The following is an 18470-nucleotide window of genomic DNA, read 5'->3' as shown; positions in this document are numbered from 1 at the left end:
TTCTAAAATATAAAGCTTTTAAGAAGTGAGCTAACGCCGCCGCCGCCAGATCACTATCCCTATGTCAAGCTTTCTGCAACAAAAGTTGCAGGCTCGACAAAAACAGACCAAAACACCAAAACGCAACTATAACCACTGAACCATGAAAATGAGGTCAAGGTCAGATAACACCTGCCAGTTGAACATGTACAACTTACAATCCTTCCATACACCAAATATACTAGACCTATTGTTTATAGTATCCGAGATGGACTTGACAACAAAAAACTGAATCCTGGTCACTGATCCATGAAATGAGGTCGCGCTCTAGTGAAAACTATCCCACAGTTATGAGGACCTTGCAAGGAATGCACAAACCAAATATAGTTACCCTATTACTCATAATAAGAGAAAAATTAACATTACAAAAGATCTAAACTTTTTTACAAGTAGACACCAAGCATGAAAATGAGGTCAAAGGCAATGAGCATACATATACAAAGTATGAAGCATCCTGGTCTTCGACCTTCTAAAATATAACGCTTTTAAGAACTAAGTTAACATTGCAGGATCACTATCCCTAAGTCGAGCTTTAAGGGACAAAAGTCTCAGGCCTGACAAATACTACTTTCACCAAAAACTCGTACTATCATTTTCTATGTCCAGTGGACTGTAAATTGGGGTCAAAAATCTAATTTAAAATTTAAATTTTAAAGATCATATCAGAGGAAGCAAGTTGATTGGACCTCAACTTCATCAAAAACTACCTTGACCAAAATCTTTAACCTGAAGCAGGACAGATGGACAGAAGAACAAATAGACAGATGAACACAGACTAGAAAACATAATGCCCTTCTTCTATAGTAGGTGGGGTATAAAAACATGGCCAAACATTCAGTTTAAATAAAACGGGTTAAATCTTCATGTTTTTACTCACTTTCAAGCAGACCTGGACTATTCTAGATCCATACTTTTAAGTTGTTTCATTTTCAGTGTTTGAAATGTATGAAGATCAGGAACAGATTTTCTTTCCAATGTTACTTACATTTGAAGGTTATTTGAATTTACAAGTGAAGTCATTCAGTTATTGATAGAATCAGGACCACTGTTCACATCTAATCATCTGTAGATGTCAGAGGACATTCATTTAGTTGGAATCATTTTTTGGTTTTTTTATGTGTTAATGCTGTACCCATATTTCCCCTTGGCTCTGCAGTGCTTATTAAGTTACTGTGTGAAATCAGTGTGAGATAGTCGCAAACATAAAGAGTGTAGAATGGCAGGATTTGATATCCATGTGAATATGTTTGGTTGTTTTTTCTTCTGATTTTTATTTTGCTTTTTTTTTTACCCGATTTATAAATTAAACGTTTTTACTGTATTTAATTTTTTCTTCCTTCAACCTTGAAGTCCAGATGAAATGCAATCTAATTAAAATTAAATCCTTTAATTGCTCCTGTTCTGATATGATGCGCGACATATCAGAACAGGAGCAATTAAAGGATTTAATTTTAATTAGATTGGATGAAATGTGGATGGGCTCAGAGAAAAAAAGATAAGAATTTTTTTTTTTGATATTTGAATTTGTATTGAAGGCAGATATTTTATAATATCTGTTGAAGAAGGGATGACAAGTGCCATTATTTTACCCCTGAAAATGCAAAAATAGTAAAATATATCAAGCCTTAGGAAGGTTTATTTTATTGATAAATGAACATGTTTATACTATCTGGACACTTTAACATGAGAAGGCAATTGTGATGGCACAAAAATGACATAAATGAGCTGAAATGACTATTTCAAACATGAAATAAATGAAATAGAGCAACAGCTATACCCAAACCGATATTTTATATACATTAACATCTGTGTAAACTACATCTTGCAGCAAAATATCTGTTTGGATAGATAGCTGATGCTCATATAGAAATATTAATGAAATGATCTTAAAATGAGGCCATTTTGGCAGTTTATACAGTTTTGAAGTGCTTAGGCAAATATGTAAGACAAAATTCCAAAATATAATAACTTATGTTAGACAGATTAATTAAAGTCTTGTGAACATCTGATAGATGATATTTGCTAAATTTTTACTTGGTATATTTTGGAATTCAAGGGGTAAAACCGTGGCTTTATCATACCTTTCCCTTTATTACCTTGTTAAGACAGGCTGATGTTCAGAATAGTGTAAGACACTTATCTAATGCAGAAGATTATGATAACAATTTAACTTTGGTGTTATATGTGTCATTAGGACGCCATCTTGCTGATGTATACCCCTGAACTTCATCTACACCAAGTCCAATAGTTTTCCTCAACTGCATCTCGCATAAAATAAGTATGACAAATACAAAGTACAGATAAAAAATCTGTTTAATGGACTTAAAAACAAGTCACCTGGTAAAATTTGTCCATATGAGACAAACATTTTTTTGTTACTGCTTCTAAACATTAAGTAATAATTACAAGTATAGCCATTCTGTTTCCCTGTTTGTTGTTATGGTAACCAAAAATTATAAATACAGAAAAAAAGTACCTTTACATATAAAAGTAGAAAATCAACAAAATACATTTATACATATTAAATTTTTACAGAAACATGGTTTGTTCAAATCTCAAAATCAATGTTTTTAATTTGTTATTTGATTAAACAACAGATTTAAATTGTCAGAGAAAATTATCATTAAAGAAAATGCTTTATAAAGCAACTAAACAGAGATCAATTATTCTGCCCAAAAGGAAACGATTACATTCTATTCCAAGATTTGAAATTACATAATACAGACTGTACATTTTTCATTTATCCCATTAGTATAGAGGACAGAATAAAATCGATATATACTAGCGAAAACAAAATTGTTAACTTTTTATTTTCTATCTTAGGCATATGGGCCATAAGAAAATTAATTGATTGCAAATCTACATGTGTATGTCAGTACTTCTAGATGTGAATATTTTACAAAACCGATCTGTGCATAATCCTCTCGACTGATTGAAAATGAACTTGGAGCTTTATATGGAACAAGCTCAATTTGTATATGTTGTAAAACAAATCCTAAATGCTTACTCGGCAGATAATTTTATTTTAAATGCCAAAGCTGACATATTTATGAGTGATCTACAGGTATGAAATGTTAAGATTTTCAATCAAGTGGTACTTAAATACAAACAAAAAAGGAGCCTAAAAATCAAAGAATACAATTACACTGGCAATGATGTCATAAATAAAACAACAAAACACTGGTAAGATATTGGGGACATTTCCATATTTCAGTTTATTTTTCAATAAATCGAGATAATTATTGTTCAGGAGCCATTGTTGTTAAGTTTGCATTTTCACTGATGGATGCATCTTTAAATCAAATTGTGAACATGATTTTATAATTTTTGGCATAAAACAGTAGTTAGTTTTAAATTCATTTCAGTAATTTAATTTTGTAAAAAATTAAGAAATATTCAAAGAGATCATTATTTTCTTTCGCAGGTAACACCTGCCTCGTTTTAAAATTGGACAATGAATAACAATATAATTTATGTAATAGTCAGCATCAGCATGTAGGGAAGTATCACAGTGACCTAACATCACAAAGAAATGTATCAAATTAATGGTCATTTGCCTGTAACACAATGTTTAAAATCCATAATGTACAACAGAGGAATATAATTGGCGTAATATATTCTACGAGGGTCTTTTGACTTTTATACCACGTTTACAACACTAGTATCCCTTGAAAAATTCTGCAATGTTTCGGAAGAATTGCTGCCATCATAGGATTTAACCCTCCATATATTTTTCCATTAGCGTTAAGGGTAGGTATAAAAGTTGGTACATTTGTGGCATACACATGAGGTATATGAAAGACAAGATTTCTTGTGATATCAGATCATTGTTGCACCGATTCCGGTTTTATATGGACCACATTTCCTGGCATAACATAGTCTCCAATCATAAACTGGTTACTAACAGGGAAACTTCCTGCATTACTGCCACTGATCACACTCTGTAAGACAAAACATAAATACGTTAATTCTTAGTACTAGCTGTTTACATGCAAAATGGTTTAGTTATTCTTTTGTATGGCAAAAATACACAAGAATTCAATAACTACTCAATCTTCTAAACTTGTTTTTATACACAGATTCACTATCAAAATTACATATAAATATGTTTAAACAACATAAGAGAAAGGATAAAACTAAATCATTAATCTAATAAAGACCATTTAAATGTATGGTAATAGCATTTACTAGTACATATACCCCATGATAAACATGGGTTTATAGAAAACAGGGAAAAAATAGATTACAGCTCCTTCTATACATGTAGTTTTTTTATGTTTTTCCCATTCAGTAACAAATTTGTCCAAGATAGTTTGATTTTTTTTTTAAATCAGAAATATGAGGCTGTCATTTTAATCATGGTCCTACTATAAGGCAGTGTTTTGTCATTGCTGAGCTTTCAGTGGCCTGTAGTTGTATAAATCGGTATTATTCCTTCTCGTCCCTTGGTCTCTGGTAGAGAGTTGTCGCATTGGTAATCATACCACATATCCTAACTTTAATATTTGGAATAATCAGCATGTCACATGACAGCTGTCAAGTGTTAAGAACAATCATTGAATTAAGAGTATAAGATTATTTTCATTATATTGCACTTGTTTTGTGCTGCCATTCATAAGCATATGGAGGAAAATTTTCACTAGTTTACAAGTTTTAGGAAATTATTTCAAACTGTTTTTGCCTATTGATATTGTGAAATTGCAGACTTCTTGTATAAGCACATTAACACAAATAACTGTTTTCCATATACAGACAACATTTCTAATATATATATGTAGGACTCAAATCTAGGGCGGGTTCCAAATCTAGGGCGGGTTCCAAATCTATGGCAGATTACTAATCTATGGCAAATGTGACGTTACAAATGCAAAACAACTCAAATCTATGGTAGATTTTTGTTTTCCTCAAATCTATGGCAGATCTTTGAATTGCCTCACAATTGAATAACGCCATATTACATCGTCGCCCCCGCAAACGTTGGCGGAACCCATAGATTTGAACACCATTCCAGATATAGGCATTTCCCTCGACAACAATTTGCAGATAGTCTCAAGGAAGATGTGACCTATTACTAGTATTCGGAGGGCGGACGAAATGTGCTGTACCGGCCAAAGCCCGCGATGAACAACGGCACTGATTTTTTCATAGAGTTTTTAAGAGAAAGGAGTTATAGAAAACATTTTACTGTCTACGACTGGCAAAGTTTATAAAGTGAAAGATAAAAAAAACGGATATCAATTTGATTTAAATCGTCATTCAATAATAAAAAAAGATGCATTAACGAAGAAATAAATATTACTTGAAAATTGAAACTGATCATTTCTGTTTTATAAAAAAAAATATTTTCTTAAGGGACTTACTAGACTAGTTGGTTTAATGAATGGGTTAAACAGGTACCATGCAAAGATTAGAAAATGTTTATTTTTACGGGGCACATCATTTCAATCTTGAAGTCTGTATTAATTAAGGTATATGAATTTATCATTTACGTTTTATTTTTACCATCACGATTTGGTTGACCATTATTGAATGTTTATTTCACAAATGTTTAAAGGCATGCTTCCGTTGTCGTACATGTCCACTTATTTAAGACAAATCATTGGTCGTATAGGTACTGCATTATTTTCCATTTGCTCATCATTTGCAATAGATTTGGAAACCGTGAACATAAATCCGCCATAGATTAGGAAATTACAAAACTTGCCATAGATTAGGATTATAAAAAATCTGCCATAGATTTGGGATGGCATGACGTCACATTTGCCATAGATTAGGAATCTGCCATAGATTTGGAACCCACCATAGATTTGAGTCCTACATATATATTGTAATGACTTAACCAAGACAAAGGGTGCCAGGAAAAACACACTCAATTAGCAAAACAGCAAAGTGTGTGTGGTAAATATATCAACCAACTCAACAGTTCATTTCTATATTTCTTGTAGAATATGATCAAATTTAATTTTGTTTTACAACGGTCTTTATTAGTAAAATAAGATGTACTATAAGGTTTTGCTAAGTAGTGGCACCACCATTTAAGTTACTTGTTAACCAGGAAGTTATTGAGTGTATGACACAGTATAGTATGACTATACAGACAGGTATACATTGCTGCCGGAGTGAAAATGGGATGGACATTTCATATAAGGCAATAAGATGTAAGAAAATTTAAGTATTCTGTAACAAACAGTTGATGAGCAATTGATGTAAAAATGCATCAAACAGTATAGCAAAGTCACATGAAGCTTTATAACAAATTTCATTAAGCTCTGAATTGTAGTCACTGGGCAAAATTTGACGAAAATTCCATGGATAGATAAATTTTAACAAGTCCTTTGGAGTAGGGGTAAAATGAAATGGAGACTAAAAGAATTCTTAAGCTTAGTGATTATGAAACATAATAATCACTAGTTTATTGGAATACAACTTTAATATAAAAAAAAAATCTTTTTTCAGTTTTACAGAAATTAAACAAATAAAACTGACTTTTATAATTTAGCCTTTCAAACATGAATTAACTTATGTTATCTTTTGATATGTCCAGTATGACTTGTATTGCTTAAAACTACTAGAATCAGAAAAACCTGTAACACAGTGGAAGCAATCTAGCTTCAATTGTTCACACATGCAAGATCTATATATATTTTAATAAGCATCATTTAATAAAACTATGTTAGTACTCAAATAAATTTGGCATGGTCAATCCTTCCATTTAATGGAAATTATCTTTTATTACTTCCCTTTAATGAAATTAACTCATTTTCACTTTTCCGTTCATAAAACTAATTGGATAAAGTATTAAAATAAATAAAATATAAGTGACTTTTCGATAATAAATCTAATGCCTATCCACAGAATATCATAAGGTGAGCAGGAATTTCTTTTTTGAGGGTTAAGATTAAAATTTAAATTTCAATTCAATAAAATCTGACCATGTCAAAATTAAATGATTCTTGCAACGCTAACAAAAAACATAAAATTTTGAAAGTAAAAGTAATAAAAAAAAGTGCCAGAAAAAAAACGTATTACATAAACACTGGGTTGACTACAAATGTTCTGACCTGTGATTGTGTTTGTGCGAAGTTAAGTGGGCTAATTCCTCCGCCCACGGATGTTCTGTTTGCATGAGCACTAACCAAATTAATAACACTGGGGATGCTACCTGGATTTATTGGTGCTGAGATATTTGCTGTAATGGTAAACAGTAAATCTTTACTGCAATGCACCATGATAACTTAACAATATTATTTACTGCAATGCACCATGATAACTTAACAATATTATTTAATGCAATGCACCATGATAATTTAACAGTAATTCTTTACTGCAATACACCATGATAACCAAACAATATTTTTTACTGCAGCCAAAACTAACATTTACTAAATAACACCATTGCTGAGCATCTGGTGTAAATTTCATTTTCAATAAGTAATAAAACTAGAGGCTCTAAAGAGCCTGTGTCGCTCGCTCACCTTGGTCTATGTGAATATTAAACAAAGGAAGCAGATGGATTCATGACAAAATTGTGTTTTGGTGATGGTGATGTGTTTGTACATCTTACTTTACAAACAGTCTTGCTGCTTACAATTATCTCTATCTATAATGAACTTGGTCCAGTAGTTTCAGTGGAAAATGTTAATAAAAATTTACAAATTTTATGAAAATTGTTAAAAATTGACTATAAAGGACAGAGGAGAAGATTTTTGAAAAGATAACTAAGATTTACGAAAAATGGTTAAAAATTGACTATAAAGGGCAAAAACTCCTAAAGGGGTCAACTGACCATTTCGGTCAGGTTGACTTTTTTGTAAATCTTATTTGCTGAACATTATTGCTGTTTACAGTTTATCTCTATCTATAATAATATTCAAGATAATAACCAAAAACAGCAAAATTTCCTTAAAATTGCCAATTCAGGGGCAGCAACCCAACAACCGGTTGTCCGATTCGTCTGAAAATTTCAGGACAGATAGATCTTTACCTGATAAACAATTTTACCAGATTTGCTCTAAATGCTTTGGTTTCAGAGTTATAAGCCAAAATCTACATATTACTCCTATGTTCAATTTTTAGCCATGGCGGCCATCTTAGTTGGTTGGCCGGGTCACGCCACACATTTTTTAAACTAGATACCCCAATGATGATTGTGGCCAAGTTTGGTTTAATTTGGCCCAGTAGTTTCAGAGGAGAAGATTTTTTAAAAGCTAACAACGGATGACAACGACGACGTACGCAAAGTGATGGGAAAAGCTCACTTGGCTCTTTGGGCCAGGTGAGCTAAAAAACACATTTCAAATATTCAGATTTCTTTCTTTCTTTTAATTTTACTATCACAACAAACTTGCACTATCTGTCTATACACTTAGCATCAACCTTTTCTTGGGACTATACTATAAATTTTTATTACAAATTGCTCTATAAGGCAACAAATAAGAACAATTATCAGTTACCATAACCTTTCATAAACCAATATTACGTATACCTAGACACAGGTTTTCAGTTTTTTTCTTACAACAATAACATACAATTTGTCCATAAAAGAGATAGAAAACCTATACTGTATCCTTACCTTGAATTATATATTAAAGTAATTTGACTTTAGTAACTAAACTTACACACAGGGATGAGGTTTTGTTGTATAACTCCTTGTTGATTTAAAATTTGTACTGTTTGTTGGTCCTGCATACCGTTTAAAATTCCATTCATATAGTTTGTCTGATCTATAATACAGAAATAAAAATTTATCATAAACATGTATATTTATCATGATTAAACATGATAGATGTATTCAAGGTTTATCATCCTGACGAAATATGCTATATATCCATGTACAAATGTATTGAAGGTTTTTCAGTTAGAGAAAAAAATTAAAAGTGCTTATAATAAATACTTTTCTTAATTAATTTTATATCTTATTTGTGCAAAGTCTCATTAACCTAGACAGCTTAGCCAAATGTTATTGTTAAAAGACATGATGATAGAACAGTACTTGCAAGAGATCTACACAATATTAAGGTATAGGTAATTGGTAAATGAAATATCCAAAGAAAAATCCTGATTGACACCACATTTTATACTATTTTTGTGTGACAGGAAAAAAATAATTGTATATTAAACTAAGATTAATTAATAAATGACTTACTAAGCATTGTTGAATTCCAGTAATTATCTGTGGGTGATGTGTTATTAGTTCCTGGAGGAGGTGATGGTTGCTGGCCTGTGTATCGGAAGAAAGGATTTTTAAGATCCAATGTATTTTGAGATTTAGATGAGGTTCCTGGAATATTCAATTCTATGTCTACATCATAACTTTGTCTGAAAAGATAACAAATATAACATTATATGTCTACGTCATAACTTTGTCTGAAAAAGATAAAAAAAAATGTTACATTCATATATGCCAATTAAATTAGGAAAACTGTTAATCCCTTAATAATAAGGCCACTTTTTGGCCCAATGAATTTTGAGAATATAAAAAGTATTATGAATCTTCCATTAAAAAAACATAACACTCTACATTGGTAAAATATATGCAATTTTAATATGTTGCATATGAAACTATTTTTAAGTCAAAGGTAAGTTTGAGGTATTAAAAACGAGTTGTCTCCCAGTAATTTTAATTGGTACAACCCCTTCTCTACTGTACATCACTATATCTTAATTATGGGGCCTGTATCTGTGTTGATTCATACATACAATAGTAACTATTTTGGTGAAATCAACTCACACCAGTTAGTCTTTGTTAGTCTTGTATAATTTTTAATTTTAATTTATTTACATGTTAAGACGTTCAGTATGACGTCCATTATCACTCAACTAGTACATATTTTTGTTGCCTCTGGGTGTTAAATTTTCTTGCTGTGTTGAAGGCCCTTTGGTGGCCTTCAGCTGTTTTCTGCTCTATGGTCAGTAATTGTCTGTTTGACACATTTCTCATTTCCAATCTCAATTTTAACAATATAAATACTTAGATACCTACCTTGTATTGCACCTAAGAACACATTTTCCCATTAAAGTTTGTCCTTGTTTAACCAAGATAGGGTTTTGTAACAAACATCGTACTTGATACCAGTGAGTTAATGTCTCAGTGGGTGATGTTGACAGCCAAACTGCCTCTCTGTAAAAAAACAATAGTTAATACTGGTTTTAGTCATTAGAAAAATAATTAAATCAAATATTTTTCTGTAAGCACAGTAGATCTTATATCTTGTACAGATGAATGGGTATGTGGACATGGAACACAGATAGATGATTCTATCATTTAATTTTATAAAGGGACATAACTCATGAACTGTAGAAGCAAAGCTACCCCCCCCCTCCCCCCCATATGGATCCTGGATCCGCCTATGTGTTGAAGATATTTATTATATGTTAAATAAAATTCATCCTCAGCACCCGAGAAATTACATTGAGATAAATAGGTATGTTCTCAAGTAAATACATTTTTTCTTGACCTTTTGAATTTTTAACAGAGTTCATCAACTCATTGGGAATAGGTGCAATTTAGACCTGGTTTGATTGTATTTATAAAAATGTATATTTTGCTATCTTTATAAAACAATGTGACAAAAGATGTTATACTTACGATGAGCCTAAAAATGCCACATCAAACCAGAAAGCTAAGCCATGTACCATGCCAGACTGTGTCATGGTAAATGTTAGAGGTATATCTATCACATGTAAGTCTTCTTCATTTGCTTGCTCAAAATCTACTGTGTATTTGTGGGACTTGGACATACAAATTCTGATGTCAAATGTATCCTGAAATTTAAAAAGTTATATAGGAGTCTGCAACTTTGATACCAAGTCAACTTATTTAATAATTTCATTTTGGAATTTGGGGTGGTTTTATTGCCACTTTGTGTGACCTGTTCAAATTTCCTGAGCTTTTTTCCAGGAATGTATCAATTTGATCAATTTTTTTAAATACTTTCATATCTTCATTGTTTCTAGGCAAATCTGGTGTTAAAGTCAGAGCAAATAAAATCTTGATAAATAAGATCATAGCAAAGTCAGTAATTATACATGACAATATTTCCTTTCGGTAAAATGTACAACCTTGAGTGAGAGAGAAAATGATGTTTGGATCACAAAATAGTCAATCATTGTGACTGGTTTTCATTTTTGTCCATCATTAGTTAATTTCTAATAAATACAATGTAAAGGTAGACTCAGTAAGCATTTCCTGGAGTGTACATATATCAGGAATTTCTTCTGACATGAGACTTAGTGGAGTATATTATGACTTACAACTATAGGTTGCTTAAAATATTCTTCCACTGCTGCACTCCTTAAACTTCCCAAGTCAATACCATGGAATGATTGCTGGCACCTAAAATATACAATAATCATGACTTTTAATGACTTGTTTTCCCCTCCCATTTTTTACCATCAATTCTCAGGTTAAGAAGTTAGAAGTAATGCCTTTTAATTTTTTCATCATGTTTAAGCGCTATTCTAATAGATGTCCAATTACAGTTCTAGTAGATGTCCAATTACAGATTCAGACCTTATATTTCTAAATCAATCTTTCAAAATATCATATAAATGTTTTATATCAATGTGATTCAACTAACCAGAAATTTGCTTTTGAGAATTGTTCCATGTATAAAGCTTCATCTGTAAATGGTGCTATATGTAAATCACCAACTGATGGAAACATTTTTCCTGAAAAGAAATAACAACATTGTTTTTATAAAGAAACAAGACTTTTTTCATTAACAAACTTATGATTACAGTTGCATTTACGATTATAATGCCTAAGACACTTTTTAAATATAATATTTAAAGTTCTAAAAAATATAATATACCAGTACGACAATAATATGATACGAGAACATTCCAATATATGTGATGGTAACTTAATTTTCCTGAAGAACAGATGCTTCAGATAATTTTTTGACAGGAATAAATCATATCTTAACCCTTGCTATGTCAGTCCTGCCTTTTTGACTGGTACGGTGTAATTTTTCACTCTTAGACCTCCTTGGATGTTCCATACTTTCCGACCGGAACTAATTCAATACATTATATATATTTCTGACATTTTGTTTTTTTATTTTATGTATTGTTAAAATGACCTAACTATGATAAAAATCACTAACCTCCAGGTTTCAACCATTTCTTGGCATGTAAGTAACTTTCAAGCATACGTTCATTAAATAACATATAACCCATTGGTTCAGATATGATTGTGTCTACTTTTTCTGGTATTTCAATTTCTTCCACTTTACCAGGTATAACAATTATTTTATCAGAAAGTTTGTTATGTCTGACCAATTCCTACAAGAAAGAGATAACATTACATATATGTTGACTGATAGCCCAATGCCCTATTGGTTTCAATATTATGATTTTTTTTTATGTTATTTTTTATTTCTTCCTACCATGTTTCCAGATATATCAACATTTTTTCCAAATATTTGTTGTACTTATCCAATTCATACCAGAATGAGATATAATGATCCTTCCACACAGTCATTAAGATGGTTAAACTCTTTATCAAGTGTGGACAACAAAGTATGGAAATGAAAATATTCAATGAAGAGGTAGACAATCTGTTTCAAATCCTACAATACATAAATATTATTAATAACCAGATATAACTATTGAATACCTCACACTTTTCTGCCATACTACTGGCTTCAACAGCATAAACTCTTCTGGCACCTGACTGTACAGCAAAGAAGGAAAGAATCCCTGATCCAGCACCAACGTCTAACACAACCTATAATGGAAACAGAGTACCTTGTTATATTTAGGCATTTGGTAGCAAACTTGAAAACAAGATAAATAGGTTTTGATATTTCACAGCTGCATAACTAAGAATTCTACCATATATTTTTCTCAATGGAGAACCATTGTGTGTGTGTGTTTTTGGGAGATTATGACCTAATATCAATTCATGATATAAAATATTCAAATTAAAAAATACATTTTATACATCAACTGCAATGTATAAATTTAAGTAACAAAATTTCATCTAGCCTAGAATGTTATTGACTTAGTTTAAGGTTTTTCTGATGCCTCTCTGTTTCTGTGGTTTTGAAGTCTTAAACTAAGGGTTGTTTTTATTTCACATTTTTGTGTTGATTCATCATAATTCATGTGATACCATTGATATCTTGGGTGTAAGTAAACACTAATTTAAATGTTCAATAAAGGGAAAACTGACAGACTTAATAGAGACAGGCAACAAAATAAAAATAAATTAACTCCTTAAAGAATCACTTGGTGAATTCATAGTATGTAACAAAGCACTGATCATGTTTTCTACTAAGTAGCATAAACCAACCTTGTCATGGAAATCTATTAAATTGGCCAATATAGCTCTCTGGTAGGTAGACGTTCGAATATAATCTTGCATCATGTTCTGTTGTTGTGATAAATATCCGTAAAACTGAAATGGAAAATAATTGACTGTTTAACCAAAACGCTCATGTGTATAATCTAACAAGAACAGTTTCATTTTTTAATGATAATTATGTCATAATTGATCTTTTTGTTTACACAGTCACTACAGATATATATTTTAATTTATATTTTAGATAAAAAAAATTTGCTTCAAAACCCTTTTCAATTTACTGAGAAATGCCTGCTTACATAATGACATTCATAAAAAGTAAGGATTATTATAAAGAGTACCAAAACACATAGTAATCAAAATTGATCAAACCTCTTTATCCAGACATTTTTGTCATATGAATCAGAGGCTGCTCTGGCTCCCAAAAAGTTGGAGCCAGAAAAATCGCCAGTTTTTATATTTTGTCGCCAGTTTTGAAAACTTGGAGCAAACTTAAGAACAAGCTAAAGTCTTTATTTCTTCTACAAAAATTTAAACTATGTTTAATTTAAATTTCTTATGCACTCAGCCTGCACTTTACATCATTTAACATGTAATACTAAGCGAGTTATTGCAGAGGGTTTTTATTCATACAAAAAAACAACATGTGTACTTTATTTTCTTTTGTCAGTATTTCATATGTACAAGAATCAGCTTATGGTCTGTATATGCTACAGAATAGAGAAAATGTCTTTAATTAAAATATAAAGAATAGGAAAAATCGGTAACTGAATGATGAAAACAAAATAAGAGGTGTTTAACTTTACAGAATAGTGAAAATTTGTATAAAAAAATAATCTGCAATACTTAACATTTTCTCCGACTTTTAACTTTTTTTTAACTTTTACCAATTAAAATGAAGATAAATGAAAATTTTTACATAAGAAAATGTTGGCGCCAGAAATATCGCCAGCAGCCATATTTTGTCGCCAGATGAAATAAAAAAAATCGCAAATTGCAACATTGGCGACGCACAGCGTCCCTGTGAATAGTTTGCTCTACATATATCTTGGCATAATACTAAAGTAAAGTTGTCAATTTCTGTCTCATTTTGTCTCTTGTGGAGGATTGTCTTATTGGCAATCATACCACATCTTCCTTTTTTTTTTTATATACAAACCTGAAAGTATTGAACAGCAGATGCTTCTTCTGTTCTTTCTGTAAATACCGATTTTAATACACTCCTCATTTGTTTAAATTGAAACTGAAACTGTTTCATGGCTGAAATAAAAGAGTAACAATATTAGTCTACATAAAAGAATAGATCTTAATAATTAAAATATTAGTGTTCTTTGAATATTTTATTATGCATTACTTCCACATACATGTTTGGTGTTTTCTTCTTCTGGCACTGAAAGTTGATGCTGTCAACCATTATCTTAATATTACTCATAATGAAGAATCTATATTTAATAAATAATACATAGATAAGATGACCGTAATTAAATAGTCATGTACATGCAACAAGATGCCAAGCTCATACTATCATATTTCCATTTTCTGTGAACCATAAAAACAAATTTGGCATACAATTTAAGTTCACATTATCACAAACATGTGTACTAAGTTTCAAGCTGATGTGACCACAATTCCTAATCTAATATCAAAATACATGTACATGAAACCAAACTTTTACCTGACACTCTGACTCAGACTGAAAAACAATCCTTTCTCCTATCATACACAAGAAATAAAATAAAACAAGTATGAAACGTTCCTTTAAAATTACTAATACCTAGTTTCAATGAAATGTATTCATTTAAAAACATAACTACATGTACTTACCATGTATAGATGGAAATCTGACCAATGAACTCTTGTCTTCATTTGTAAAAATAAAGCCCTGCTTTCCATATCGAGAGTATTCTGTACTTGATGTTATCGTAATTACATGAAATTTGTTTCCTCCTATAAAATAGAATTAAATGCAATAATAATGCTCAAAGGGAAAAAAATCTGAGCTAAAACATAAAACAGACAAAAGATTGTTTACATCAAATATAAACTTCCTCTGCCTAAATATATTTTTTGTTTCCCACCTCCAAATGTAATGGATTTTTGGTTTTCCTCTTTCAAGTCCTACACTTATTTATTGTCAGGAGGCAAGTAACACACATATAATATTTTTGTGGCCCTTTTAGTCCAGTAAAACAGGTCCAAGAGGCAGACACCTTTAAAGCATTCATAAGAAAATTTCCCATTGTCAATGTTTTCTTTGATATGTTCAACATTTGCCCTAAGATAGTTCAGGGTTCCAAATAAGCGCCATCCCACTTGCCCGTCGCAAGTACAATCTGCTGCGGGCAAGTGAAACCCATGATCCAGTGTTCTCCCCAGGATTTTTTTAAGGCGCAAAATTCAAGGGCGTGTAACTCTTTTTTTTTTAAAAGTGAACTTATGTGATCTGAAGCAATCAGTTATAAATCATGACATGCAATATGAACTATAATGCTTTGTGTTATGTGTTTAATAATGCAGAGTATTAATGTATTACAAGATATATGAAATAAATTGATTTTAAACACAAAAGCTATTCATATTCAGTCAATTAAAGAAGTCAAAATATAAATATTCATCTCTGTACTCTCTGCTCCTTCTAGGGATTATATCGTTTCAAGAATAGTGTTATTTTGTTTGACAGTCTGTTCCTCAATTTTGTCCCTATCCTCTTTAGGGTTGAAACCCCCCTCTTACAATAACTTTTGATTATACCCCCTTTAACATTTAAAAGCCATGAATAACTCAGTCAGCCACTTGTCATTAGAACCAGAAACATGGTGCTTGCTGTTATCACTTGCTAAAACTTTAGCTTGGTTGGGATTAGAAGCAATGACATCTGCTTATACTGACAGTGTACAGGAAGGTGTATTCCCCCTTTCATTAGAAGTCATTGGGCTAAAATAAACTACTACTTCCATCATCTGCCTTTAGCTTAGAAGTCACACCTTTGTTATTTGCAGAGAACATGTTCATTCAGAATAAATAAAATCCAATATGGTTTAGATATTTGGTATACAACTTTTTAAAACAAATATATTTTAATGAACAGGCTACAGCTGACCAGTTTCCGTAGTTTGACATTACGCTTCCATGTGTATTATTGTTAAAACCTATCTTTGACAGGTAGATATAATCGAAACTTTACAAACTCGATAAAGTTAGGAATTTTGAAATTATTTACTAGTGACATTATACAGAAGCTGCAGCGAGTCCTTACCCGTGTTGATGGTCACATATTTCCCAACGCACGGTTTTACGATCGATGTTCAATGATCATTTTATTTCTAAAAACACAAGTTTAAAACTAATTTACCTTGCAAGCAACATTTTTTCATTTTCTATTAAAATAAATCGCAGAGTTCACGAAAATGGTCGGTCCTGTCGGTCAAAATGAGGCCCGGACCAGTAGTGCCGGTCCTGATGACCGATGTAAAAATGACCGTTGCAGTGTCTTTTTTTATCAGTAATTAGTTGTACCGCAATACATATTTACCTCGCTGTACCTGCTGGTAATTTCCAGTACTTGTTTCCTATTATAAACATATAAACAGAAACCAAAGCGCCGATCTACACGTGGCCTGCTAAATTTGTTCATTAAGCCATCCCAGATGATTGAACCCTTTGATGGAGATAACAAATACGGGTCAAAACAAGTTTTCGGGAACTCTGAAATCGTAACCTTAATCAAAGTTTATTTTAACTTTTTCAACTACAAATACTCTCATTCATAATTTTCATCATAAATATCTTTAGCAATGTGTATTCAAATTTGTCACGTGTTATCAGCACGTTCATTGGTCGTGTTTAAATAGATTCTTCTTCTCGACCAATGAAAAAATCCGTTATTGAAATGGTCAAGTGATCACACACACGATGCGTAAATACAATGTATTTGCGATCTATTTCTTCAATTTCTGCACTGAAGTTTTTAAATTTTAAATTTTCTTCTACAAATACATTTCTTCTTGATGATCATTACGCTAGTACATGATAACATAAGTCTGATAAGGCCGAGATAAGCGTGGCTCAGGGAATCAAATATTAAGGGACAACGGCCAATTAAGACGCTGCAATCTACAAAAATATTAGGAAGGCGCTGCCGCACCACAGCGTCATATCGGCCTGGGGAGAACACTGCCATCACATAGTTGTCTGCCAGGCAAGTTGAAATATTTGGTTTGTGTATAACTATGTCAGAAATTCATTTCTCCTAGGTATATGTATTACCTATTTTTATTTTCTAAATTCAATATTTGATTCATATGCGCATGCAGAAAAATTGTAAACATTGTGTCCCCCGAATAATTATATTGGTCAATTTCTATGTGTTAGCCAAAGGCAGGGCCCAAAGACTCTGTAGGCAAATGAACTCAGGGCGAACTAACCAAGGGTGAACATGTATTTACTAATTAGAGCGATCGAACCTAAAAATGTGTAAGGTTAAAGGTTACGGTGGTGCTTCCTGGTAAACAATATTTGTGAATTCCTGCATACAATAAACAAGTTCCCCTCAATCAAAACCTAGTTCCCTTCAGACTTCAAGTAAATTATTAATATAGACAGGAAAATAGGCAAAATCAAACATCAAAAATAACGTTTTTATTCTAAGACGTCATAAAATAATCAACACCTTTTTTATCAGTTGCATCTTAAGAAAAAAACGATCTACTATAATCCATGAATAAGGTCTTCTTATGGAACAGTTCCAATCAGTGATGCCGCACTATTTCAACGTAAAGGAATTATTAATGCTTCGCTATTTCAACGTAAATGCGACCGATATGACATGGATTTTCGAACAATGAAAAATAACTCATTATGAGAATCTTGTTCATACGTTAGTACTAAGCTTAGAAAAGTTATACCTTTAAACAATGTTAATGTTACACAATCTGTTTGTCGTGCCAGTTCAAGTTTGACGGGTTCATCTGTTAAATGTACAAATCTTTCGTCGTCCGAAAGGATGGACACTTGCACGTTGTCATAAGACGACGCCATCTTTCATTCAAACGGAGGCAAATCTTACCTAAAGTTCATATCCATAAAGTTCAATCACATTTTTATTCGAAAGATTAAAATTAACCTT

At 31.7% G+C, this 18470-nt stretch overlaps 1 protein-coding gene across 2 annotated transcripts; it reads right to left on the bottom strand.

Moving 5' to 3' along the window:
* Window positions 1-3223: 3223 nt before the first annotated feature.
* Window positions 3224-18406, bottom strand: LOC143064132 (histone-arginine methyltransferase CARM1-like). Of its 2 annotated transcripts, XM_076236748.1 has the most exons (14): window positions 18250-18406; window positions 15170-15292; window positions 14505-14605; window positions 13337-13441; window positions 12659-12769; window positions 12147-12324; window positions 11619-11709; window positions 11293-11374; window positions 10628-10803; window positions 10022-10159; window positions 9185-9357; window positions 8658-8762; window positions 7101-7228; window positions 3224-3980 (listed from the first exon to the last, which is right to left on the bottom strand). In XM_076236748.1, the coding sequence occupies exons 1-14, from the start codon at window positions 18380-18382 to the stop codon at window positions 3864-3866; spliced, it is 1761 nt and encodes a 586-aa protein (XP_076092863.1). In that variant the 5' UTR covers window positions 18383-18406; the 3' UTR covers window positions 3224-3863. The 2 variants fall into 2 exon arrangements, with proteins under 2 accessions (XP_076092863.1, XP_076092872.1); XM_076236757.1 differs by lacking the exon at window positions 7101-7228 and having other exon boundaries at window positions 3313-3980.
* Between the last annotated feature and the right edge of the window lie 64 nt (window positions 18407-18470).

The sequence above is a fragment of the Mytilus galloprovincialis genome, chromosome 1, assembly GCF_965363235.1.
Source record: "Mytilus galloprovincialis chromosome 1, xbMytGall1.hap1.1, whole genome shotgun sequence".
Classification (NCBI taxonomy): Eukaryota; Metazoa; Mollusca; class Bivalvia; order Mytilida; family Mytilidae; genus Mytilus; species Mytilus galloprovincialis.
The sequence above is the reverse complement of the archived record's forward strand: the minus strand, read 5'-3'. Positions and strand labels throughout refer to the sequence as shown.

What these genes read in the sequence shown, in the direction of transcription:
- LOC143064132 (XM_076236748.1), bottom strand. Translation starts at nt 18,382, where the DNA reads ATGGCGTCGTCTTATGACAACGTGCAAGTGTCCATCCTTTCGGACGAC. An exon ending in GAAATGGTTGAAACCTGGAG is followed by an intron (nt 11,710 to 12,146) that starts GTTAGTGATTTT and finishes ATTTCTTTTCAG; the next exon opens with GAAAAATGTTTCCATCAGTT. An exon ending in ACAAAACCTCATCCCTGTGT is followed by an intron (nt 7,229 to 8,657) that starts GTAAGTTTAGTT and finishes TTACCATTACAG; the next exon opens with CAAATATCTCAGCACCAATA.